The sequence below is a fragment of the Sorex araneus genome, chromosome 2, assembly GCF_027595985.1.
Source record: "Sorex araneus isolate mSorAra2 chromosome 2, mSorAra2.pri, whole genome shotgun sequence".
Taxonomy (NCBI): domain Eukaryota; kingdom Metazoa; phylum Chordata; class Mammalia; order Eulipotyphla; family Soricidae; genus Sorex; species Sorex araneus.
In genome coordinates, this window is record NC_073303.1 from 194,604,802 (window position 1) to 194,616,706 (window position 11,905).

General features: G+C 39.8%; 1 protein-coding gene across 1 annotated transcript; it reads left to right on the forward strand.

Annotated features, from left to right (window-relative positions):
- The first annotated feature begins 11,066 nt into the window (after positions 1-11,066).
- LOC129401729 (keratin-associated protein 6-3-like) lies at positions 11,067-11,447 on the forward strand. Its single transcript, XM_055124537.1, has one exon. The coding sequence runs from the start codon at positions 11,067-11,069 to the stop codon at positions 11,445-11,447; it is 381 nt and encodes a 126-aa protein (XP_054980512.1).
- The last annotated feature ends 458 nt before the right edge of the window (positions 11,448-11,905 follow it).

The window sequence follows — 11,905 nt, forward strand, 5'->3', positions numbered from 1 at the left end:
CTAATCTTTAGTCTGGGTGTGTTGAAACAAGAGAAGTTTCCTATGCTTCTTTAACTCAAGAGCTGGAGAAATTCAAACTATTTTGATATATCTCCACCTATTTGTGAAAGCTTTGCATGGGCTTAATTCTATTTTGGTGATGTTTGGGAAAGGAGGAACCCCTGAAGCGTGCTAAGGGGGTAAGGGTCAATGCTAGTGATTCGTGGCCACTCAGCCCTCTCTTCAATGCTAGCGACCCAAGATTCAATGCTAGGGACAAAATGCTCAGGTTCTGCTGTGCTGTGAACTACCATGGCCACCTTAAGTAGTTTCCACAGGCTTTTGTGGTTTCATTCAATACCCGGAGTGCCAGAGGACAAACTAGGGTAGGTCTTGTGCTGGCCCTAATCTCTCAACTCATCCCCTAGAAATTTTATTTTTCATTTCAATGACATGTTTGGGCTTTGTTTTATGAAACAAAGCTCCTGGAAGAGAGCACTGCAGAATCTCCTGCCCCCTCGCCAGGCTGTATTCACTGGCCCTGGCAGCTGAAGATCTCCAGAATCCAGCCATAGCCATGCTCAAGGCCACTCTCCACATGCTCGGACGAACCTCACCCATGAAGGAACAGACAGAGGAACCCAGGTGTGTGGGACCAGGGACTGAGATCTACAAGCCTTCTTGGATTGGGACTGAGCCTCCTCCAACCAGATCCGCAGTTTTCCAGTAGCTTGATAGTCACACCCACAAACTCCCCTCAGCGCCATGTAATCTCATCAATGTCCAAAATCCAGAGACTATAAAACAAAGTTCCTGGAAGAGAGCAATTTTTCCTGGAGCATGTGGCCACATTTGTGGCCAAGCAACCACTTTATTTATTTTTTTTTATTATTATTCCCCCCCACCACTGGCATGACAGAGCCTGACAAGCTCCTGTGACATATTTGATATGGAAAGAAAACAATAACAACAACATGCTCTTCGTGTTCCTGGAGCGAGCAGATGACATTGGGCTACACTAGCACACAACAGGGACAAATGAAGATGTTACTGGCACCTGCTTGAGCAAATTGATGAACGAAATGACAGTGATACAGTGATACAGTGATGTTTGGGCTGGGGATATTGCTCAGTAGTAGAACATAAGCTTCACATACATAAAATACTGAATTTGGTCCCTGGCACCAGAATCCTTTCTACTGCCTGCTGTCTATTTATCTTTGGAGCCAACTCAGAACTTGCAGTTGCAAATCCTGAGAGACTAATATTCTGTGATATGTTAGTGTCACATATGTAACTGAACTCGTTTGCCCTTTTTTTTTTGCTTTTTGAGTCACACTCCGGTGATGCACAGGGGTTACTCCTGGCTCCACACTCAGGAATTAATGAATTACTCCTGGCAGTGCTCAGGGGACCATATGGGATGTTGGGAATTGAACCTGGGTTGGCCACATGCAAGGAAAATGCCCTACTTGCTGTGTTATCACTCTAGCCCCAGAACTCATATTCCTTTTCACTAAGTCTATATGATATGATGTTTGCAAAGTTGTCAAGTGGTTTTTCTTTGAAAAAGAGATACTGCAGTGAGGATTTTGCGACTCTATATTTTGTTCAAGGTATTGTAGATGTGCCAATTCAAGTGGACAGATGTATGAATTTGTCACACTTTGAAATTGGTGATGTCAGAAGTAGAAATTAGATCCCAGGAAAAATCTTTCCCCAAAGGAATTTCTTTTACTCTGAGTAAGGCTCTATGAACATTTAATATTCCAATTTACTATATTCTTGAAACTTAAACTTTTAAAATATTAACATCACCTTATATCATCTAGGCTTCAACATTTTAAGAAATAGTGAATTTCACAAGTATTTTGACTTGGCTAGTAAGTTATAATCATTCTACATAAACAATGCCTTAGGCATAGAGTCACAGGTCAAACCCATTATGCTTTTCTAAGATATGTCTCCAACCTCTTAAACTTGATGGACAGTCATAGTCACTCTAGCGTATTAAATCTAATGTTAAAACGCCACTACTATTATCCCCAACTAAACACCACTTGTTCTCAAATTGCTTTCTTCACTTGAAAATATTCAGATTCTGTTTTCAACTGAAATTGAAATAGGCAGCCTCGCCATCTTACCCTATCGTCACTTGTGGTCCCATTTCCTAAAATGAAATACTGGTATATTAGCAATATTGCTGTGTTTACTCTGTCCAAATATATATATATATACATATATATATAATCTTCCCAAATTATTGCATTAAAACAAAATCAGAAACCTGTCGCTTTTCATGGTGGGACACTTGTCAAGTTATATCATTTTGTTTTGCTTTGCTTTGGTTTATGGCATATTAGGATTGAGAGAGAGGAATGAATAGAAGCTCTAAAGTACTCAGGGTTTAAGGTGAAAACAAAGGTCGGATGCTCAGGCCCAGTGGTGATTTGGAACCACCAGAGTCACATCCAGAAGTGTTTGGGGATGTCCAGAACTACAGTGGTGGTTCTGGGAAGGAGCCCTGCAGTTCCAGAGATTGGGCATTGGTCTGTGTGCATGGAAATCTCTGGCCCATAATTTATCTTCTCAGTGCTAAATTATGTATTATTTAAAAAAATAAATGTAATGATAGAGCCAGCCTAGCTTTGGAATTTAGTAAGTATAATAGCGTACTCTAAGATGTGTGATTTATATTCTGACTACTTTCCTATAAAGAGATATTTACTATTAGGTTTTTCTCTGCGGCTTGTGTAATTCATGTGCCAGAGATCTGGATAGTATTAATGAAATACAGTGGACACTATTATTATCATCTGTAATGTGGGTGGTGGTATGTATTATCTGTTTATCATAAATAAATTACTTGGTAGATGCATGTTATCTCAAACAGGCATAGGACAACTCTACGAGTATTAAAAGTTATTTTTACTTTATAAGCAGAAAAAATAAATGAAGAGGAGTGAAGTAACCTCTCTGAACATTTTCTTTGATTTATTTTGTTGCGGGGTGGTTGGTGGGGTTCGGTAGGGCACACCCCCAGCATTTCTTGGGACCACTCCTGGCTTTATGTTCAGGGGTCTCTCCTGGTGGCATTCAGGGAACCCTGACTGTATGCTGGGGATTAAGCCAGGGCCAGCTGCTTGCAAGCTAAGTGTCTTAACCATCTTTATCACCTACGCCCCCTATTGGCAGCTTTCCTGACACAAAGTGATGCCTCTTCTTCCCCTTCCATTTATTTTTGGCAGCTGTTTCTGCAATGAGACAGGGTCACATTCACACTTGGTTTTGTGGTGCTCCCTGGGTTGCAGAACTCAGCTGCAATACCGGGTCAGGGTCGCACACTTGTGATGAACACGTTCTGATTGTGTGCTCACTACATCATGTGAATTGCCATGTTTGCAAGAGGCTGCCCTCTTCAGCCATAATGTCCACACACCTTGCTTTAGTATTTGAAGATCACGCTGTTCCAGCCCCAGGGGTGGGGGTGGGGGCAGACAGAAGCCTTACCATTGCACTGTACATGTGGGCACCTATCGGTACTGAGCAGTACTGGCTCTGATAATAAGTTTAGTAATAGTCATCAGAGAGTTTCTTGCCCACATGCCTGGCTGTCTTCCCCGGGGCCTCCTCGGAGGGGATGGGCTCCAGCTTCCCTCCCCACCCCGAGCAGAGCTCCCAGCGGCCGAAGACCTCTGGAGCCTAGCCACAGCCATGCTCAAGTCCCCTCTCCACATATTCCGACGAGCCTCATGCATTAAGGAACCGGCAGAGGAACCCAGGTGTGTAGGACCCGGGGCTGAGACCTCCAAGCCTGCTCGGATCGGGACTGGGCCTCCTCGCCCAGATTTCCCATTTCCCAGTAGCTAGGCGGTCACCTCCAGGAACTGTTCCCAGCGCCGTGTAATCCTGTCAGTGGCCAGCATCCAGAGACTTAAAAGCCAGCTCCCAGAAGAGCTTTGTGGTCATGATATCTTAAATCCTACTTTTCCCTCTGGGAGAACCTGGCAAACTACTTGGAGTTTCTTGCCCACATGGGAGAGCCTCGCAAGGTCCCCATGATGTATTAATATGCCCAAACCAGCAACAGGCTGGGTCTCATTCCCCGGACCCTGAAAAAGCCTCCACTATGGCATCATTGGAAGGATGAGTAGGCTTCTAAAATCTTAGGGCTTGGACAAATGGAGACGTTACTGAGACCACTCGAGAAATTTGAAGATCAATGGGATGATGATGATGATGATGAATAATCATCAGAAATTCTGTTATTCAACCTTAAGTGTTATGTGTTTTCCAATAGTCTTAATACACAATAATTCTTTTCATCACCTACTTACACTTATTTCTCTATTATGAATTTAGACTCTATCGAGGAAGGTGATAGGATGTCACAGGAAATACCTACTCATCTATCTACCTGTCCATCTAACTTCTATCCATGAAATATATACCTAATCTCTTTTAAGGTACCTAGAAAATTTATCAGAGAAACTAATACAAAAAAAGGGGACAATACCATTGTTAAGATGCTATTGGTCAGAGTACAAGTTTATATTTATATGAATACCCCAAATATAATAATATATTTTATTAGGCCAGAAACACACAGACCAGATGCCATCCAAATGGAGTCAAGACTCAAACATATCTTCTGTGGAATTAGCTCTTCTGTGAATCTGTCTTGTGGTTATGTTTTCAGTCCTGTGATCACTGAGAACATAGCTATGCATAGAAGCTAAGAAAGGCTTCACAGTCTCCTGACCATGGCCTCCTGACCATTACAATTATATTTATGAATCTTCAAGTAGTAATCACAGAATAGGGTCAGAAGCAAAATAGTAAACCAAAATCATTGTCATGTTCTACATGCCTATTAGTCAGTGTTCTTTGGATAAGAAGAAAGAACCATAGCATATATATATATATATATTCAGTATACTATATGCATGTATATATAAATCTATTTTAAATCTCTATAAAATAGGTGTTCAATACAAATTCATAGAGAAAGCAAGAGAAAGCACAGAATCATCTCACACAATTAAAGAGACAATGAATGCCCACAACTGATGTTGTACACTAGAAATCATGAAATCCATTAGCCTAACATCCCAATGTACAATTGATTCAAAAAGAAATAAATCCTAGTGCCAGCAATGTGACTCCTTTGACGAGGCTGTTAGGTTCTATTGGATCATCATCTCAAACATGAAAGCGTCAGATTTCACTGAGACTTTGATAAATTGACACATTTGCAGGATCCCTACCAATTCTTCATGGCAAATTAATTATATCAGACACCTTTCACATAGAAAGAATCTATGATCTAATGAGCATGATAAATATTTGGGGTATGGTTTGTTTTTGTTTGGGGCATGGTTTGGTTTGGTTTTGATTATCAGCAATGACATAACAAGCATAGATATTTGAGATATACTGTATACAACATGGCATCCTGCACCATATGGTTTTGCAGTGAAGAATTCTCTTCACTGAGAAGAAGATGAAGCAGATGAAGGGATGGAATGATCCCACTGCTATGGAATCCATTGGTCTTTGCACATCACCACATCAATCAGTTAAAATGGCTTCTTTCAATGCAACTAAATGAATGAGCTAAGGATTTGTCGCTGATATTATTTTACAATGCTGATTATAACCAATGGGACTTTGTCCTAACATTTAGAATATATGGTGGGTGGGGATTGCATGGAAGCAAAATTATTCCCTTCACCATCACTCCTGAGAGTCCATCTAATGTTGACAGTTTTGACCTCCCTAACAATATGGGATTCCGTGTGCCATTATATCCACAAAAAATTGGTTATTATATTAATAGCTATGAGGATATACAAGTTCCACTGCAGAATGGGGACTGATAGGCCTATTAGGAAGTCCTAAACGCATGCTAGGATATACTGGAATCTTCTCTAATTGCCTCCATCCCTAGAGAACTGCAACCATAAAAGAGCTCAGACTTCTTGGTATACATAGCTTTAGCTGATCCCACCAGGTAAAATCCCTAGGCCAGTAAAACTGCTTGCTGATTATGAGTGCCACACATTAATTTCAGGAAATCGGGTGCTTGGAGAGCTGCACTCTTTGGGGAATGAGCCACTGACCCTTGCCTGGATTGGAATTTACTGAACAAGAACAAAGGTGGTTCTGTACTGAGGGGAAAAAGTTCCATGGGGGAACAGAAAAATAGAGAAACTAAACACAAGTCTTTATATGAATGTGTGAGTCAACATTCGTGTCTATTTTCAAAGGAAACTGAGAAAATATGTGGGTCGTGTGCAATATTCAGAACATCTGGTCAGTGAGACCCATGCTTGCTTGTAGACCTCGTATCCTGGGAACACTGTTCTCTACCAAGTAGTCCATAACTGCTTTTGATTTTGCCATGTCTCCAACATTCGAGAGCTATATAAAGCGTGCAGTGAAGAACTGAATTGATGGCTGTCAACCACTTCTTAGGAACAAACTTGTAAGAGAAAAAGGATTTAAACTTGCTCCAGTTGGACACGGAGAGTAGCATGCTGAGTGAAATGAGTCAGAAGAAGGACAGATATAGAATGACTGCATTCATTTGTGGGATATGAAAACAAACATAATATGAGACTAATATCCAGGGGCAGTAGAAACAAGGGCCAGGAGGAATGCTCCACGGTTGGATGCCTGCCTCAAATGCTGGAGGGAGAAGGCAACTGGGGTGGAGAAGGTACCATTATGACAAAGATGGTTGGAAATGATCACTCTGGATAAGAGCTCTGTGCTGAAAGTAGGTAAAGGAACAAACATGACAACCTCTCAGTGTCCGTGTTGCAAACCATAATGCCCAAAAGGAAAGAAGGCAGAGAGAGAAAGAGGAAAGTGCTCAACATAGAGACAGGCAGGGGGTAGGGGCTAGCAGGAACAAAACTGGGGACATTGATGGTGGGAAATGGACACTGGTGGAAGGATGGGCATTCGATCATTATATAAATAAAAATTGATCATGAACAGCTTTGTAACTGTGTATCTCAAGGTGACTCACTCACATTCTCTCTCTCTCTCTCTCTCTCTCTCTCTCTCTCTCTAAATATATATAGCACTATTGTCCCACTGTTCATTGATTTGCTTGAGCAGGCACCAGTAACGTTTCCATTGTGAGAATTTTTACTGTTTTTGGCATATCGAATATGCCATGGGTAGCTTGCCAGGCTCTGCTGTGCGGGCAGGATCCTCTTGGTAGCTTGTCGGGCTCTCCGAGAGGGACAGAGGAATTGAACCCAGGTCAGCCACATGCAAGGCAAACGCCCTACCCATTGTGCTGTCACTCCAGCCCATTAATTCATACAATAAATAATATTTAAGGTCTAAAAAATTAATGACTATTATGATAGTTAAATTAAAAGTCATTAAATATAAATTTTAATTTTGAATTATAATTTATTGTTATAGACAAAAGTATTATACTTTCAAACAACAAATATTCTCTGCAAAAAGATGTAAAAACCTGATATGGTTAACATTTCCTAAGAGTTGTTATGCCAATAAAGGAAACTAAAAAATATATATAATCATGATAATATGTCTGCTAAACATAAACATATTTGTTAACAGTTTTAAAGATTTTATTTTATTAAAGTACCATGATTTATGAAGTCATTCATAGTTGGGTTTTAGATATATATACAATGTCTAAACAGCAATCTTGCCACCAGTGTAAACTTCCCTCTACCTCCACCAGTGTTCTGAGATTCCCTCTTCTATTCCCTTACCTCAGCCTGCCATCTTGACAGGCATCTTTTTAAGTTTTTTAGCTAACTTTCACATCTCATGATTTCAGAATGATGAAATCATGCAATTCTCTGCAAGCGGATGGAAATGGAAGTTATTATGTCAAATGAAGTAAGTCAGAAAAGAAGGATAAACACAGGATTGTTTATTTAAGTACCACTTGTATGTGGTGTTTAAAATAACTGGATGAGGAATCGCAATGATTTAAAGGGAAAAATGTCTAGATCCCCCTCAGCCCCAAAATATAGGGAGGGGGAGGAAAGAAATTGAGTGGGCATAGGGATGGGGGCGGGGAGAAGAGACAGAAGAGAAACAACAGGGGTTAAGGGTCAAGAGAATTCAGGTACATCACTGGGGTAAGAAAAGCTAGAGCTAAATACCCAAATCACAAAATCATCTATATTTTTTCTGGGTTTGATTCCTCCGTCCCTCTCAGAGAGCCCGGCAAGCTACCAAGAGCATCCCACCCGCACGGCAGAGCCTGGCAAGCTACCTGTGGCGTATTCAATATGCCAAAAATGGTAACAAGTCTCACAATGGAGACTTGTGGTGCCCACTTGAGCAAATCAATGATGACAGTGCTACAGTGCTACTGTCTCTTAAATGCATAGTGAAAAGATGAATGGCCTTTTACGTTATGTCTAATTATTATGAGGAAAACTGCTGTTATATTGAAATGCCATTATATCATGATTTATTTTCTTACCAAAACAGATGGACTGTGTGAATTACAAAACCTTGGGATTTTGTAACAGTTAACAATCCTTTCAAATGTATTTGGAAGGATTGTTAACTGAAAACCAGGTGGCTTCCTATCTTGAAAGCTCTTTCCAGTTGCATAACCTAATCCCACTCTCTCCTATGTTAGAAGGCTTTCTGAGGCAAAACATAATAAAAATACCTGGACTCAAAAAAACCCTCGATATCAGCACCCTGATTGTCGGTCATGATTACATACATGTCCATAATCAGACCTTCTTTCTGAATCCTCCTAATGGCATCAGTTCCAATAGACTTTGCACGATGACAAGATTTTCTTGTGAATGCATTGCCTCTTCCCAATCAGAGTTATCATTGTAAGGAAAATTTAGTGGAAAAACAAGTTGAGTGATTGACTGCACTGAGACTTCCATAGGCTTAACTTTAAATTATAACAAGATTCTCTTGACTTTGCATTGCCTCTTCCCAGCCTGAATTATCATTGTAAAGAAAATTGGGTGGAAAATCAAGTTGAGTGACTGCCTTCAAGACTTCCATAGATTTAATTTAAAACAGATTACCTATTTAACATTGTGTGACTTTACAAAGCAACTTAACTAAGATATTGGCAAAATCGTATATATGAAGGCTACAACTTGATCCACAAAGTCGAAAATGTTTACCGTATATCCCTTAGAGAAAAAGTTTGTCAGCACCTGTTCTGCTACTTTATGAGCTCAGACTTTTCTGCAGAAGTGTGTTTCCTCAATTCTTATTTTGGAAAAATCTGAGCCCAAAATTTTTAATTATTAAATGATTTATTAAGCAAATTAATTTATGAGTTTATTCATCAATATAATATAAAAGTAATTCACTTAATCTATGAATAAATTTCTCATAAAATTTATATAAATAAATTCCACCTAAGCTTAAATACATGTAGGTAAAGGAAAAATATACCAATTAGTACAAAATTTAACTGGTTATTACATATTCAAATATGGACAAATCTTCCAGATGTACAGTTAAGAATTATTTTTCAAAAGAAGCACTGATATTTCATGCATAGAAAGTCGTTGATATAAGCACTGCACTGTCTTAGCACTATCGTCCTGTTGTTCATCGATTTGCTCAAGTGGGCACCAGTAATGTCTCCATTGTGAGATTGTTGTCACTGTTTTTGGCATATACAATATGCCACGGGTAGCTTGTCAGGCAAAATATTAAACATATTTAAAAATTCCCTGAGCAGATAAGCCTGTTTAAATCATTATTAAAAATAAGAAAATTAAAGCTAACTTATCTCAGGAATATAAGTGAAAATAAAGTTATTTCTTATAAATGCCTCAATCACTCAAAAACTTCAGCTATCTACCTAAAAATAATATGAAACCATTGCTATTAGTGAATTCCTTCACATCTAGATTTTCTGACTCGTGCTAAAAAATAATAATGGTAAAACTAGCAACTTCCTCTTTTTCCCATTATAACTATCTGGTAACTTTATATTTCTTAGATTCATAAAATTTCCTCTTGTTTTATAGTTTTGGAATTTTTCAGTTTGCAAATGATTCTCAAATAAGAAATAAGCTCTAATTAGATATTATTAATTAAGCAGTTTTAATGACATTCCTGGAATTTTGATACTTTCAAATACATAATTGACGAAATTTATTTGCCATATCAATATTTTAAAATGGCATCTATTCAAGATGTCAAGTGCCAAAAGAAACCTTAATAAAATGGAGAATTTCACTAGCATTCTTTCAGTGGTACATTATAAGCAGAAATCATATTCCATAAAATTAGCTACTTGGTGCTCTGAAAAGGAATTGTAGCACTGTAGCACTGTTGTTCCCTTGCTCGTTGATTTGCTCGAGTGGGCACCAGTACCGTCTCCATTGTGAGACTTGTTGTTACTATTTTAGGCATATTGAATACACCACAAGTAGCTTGCCAGGCTCTGCCATGTGGACGGGATACTCTCGGTAGCTTGCCAGGCTTTCTGGGAGGGACAGAGGAATCGAACCCGGGTCAGCCAGGTGCAAGGAAAACACCCTACCCTCTGTGCTATCACTCCAGTACATATGAAAATAAAACAGTATCATATAAAGTAAAACCTGGGAATGTAGTTAGCTCAGGCAGATTCCCCTAAAAAATTGAATAAGCTTGCTCTGTTATAAATTGTATTAGAGGTAAGGGCTGTGCTTTCTATCCTGTGATCTTTCATGAGTGGAAAACCAGCTATAACACCGATGAGGAAAACCATCTCTGAAACAAGAAGCAAAACTCATCGGCTAAAATTGAGTGCTTTGATTCGTGAAAGAAAGACAAGAACTTGAATTCTATTTTCTGCCAAAAGCAAATCAACAGTGGTTTTGTGTAAGGGCTAACTCTTGAAATAATACCTACTCATTTAAGTTAAAATGGGGTGCAATGCCAGGGACAAGGATTTGTACGACCACATTACTGGCTCTACCTTACTCCCAGGGCGTTCTGAGGAGCCAAAGGAAAAACGTGACCTTTTCAATGAATGTCTGTGAGGTTTTATCTTATGGCAAAGGAATGACAAACTAATTATATCAATCATAAAATCACCCAATGGCATGACAGCTATGTTGGGTCCCACCCAGACTGAGGTATATAAAAGGCCCTGTGCAGGGTCACTGGGCAGACTGAAGTCACTCACTCTCCTCCTCTACCCAAGGACAACCTCAACAACCAGCACCATGTGTGGCTACTACGGAAACTACTATGGAGGCCGTGGCTATGGATGCTGTGGCTACGGCGGCCTGGGCTATGGCTATGGAGGCCGTGGCTATGGATGCTGTGGCTATGGCGGCCTTGGCTGTGGCTATGGCGGCCTGGGCTATGGCTATGGAGGCCTGGGCTGTGGCTATGGCTCCTGCTATGGCTCTGGCTACCGTGGTCTGGGCTGTGGCTATGGCTGTGGTTATGGCTATGGTTCAGGCTTTGGCTACTATTAAGGGTTCCATGGAAGTCTTTACTTCCATGTCTGTAACATCTTGATTCACTGAGCCTGAATCCCAAGCTAAGTTGAGATCATGTATAGTTGCAGACATTAGATGCAATTTCCGGCTTCCTCCAGTCAATCTGATGGGCCTTGCATGGATCTAACATTCACAGCAATTCATTCATTCCCAGAGTTCACCTCAGAAGAAGTGAGAGAATATGTAAATCCTCTGATGTGCTCTGACCTCAATAAAACAATCACGGGTCTATCTGATTTATTGTAGTGCACTGATGTTTTCCCATGGTAAAAATAAAAGTTTGGAATATAAAATTAAAATGTGTTGTCTCTTTATTACAGAGCATTTGCGGTCTTATTTTTTGAGATGATTTCAAGAAGGGTTGCCTTGATTCCTTACAACTCATATTCTCTTTAAATGTTTCTACTTCAGTTTCTCTGTGTTTTTAGATTTGT

Coding starts and splice junctions, on each gene's coding strand:
- LOC129401729 (XM_055124537.1), top strand. CDS start 11,067: ATGACAGCTATGTTGGGTCCCACCCAGACTGAGGTATATAAAAGGCCC.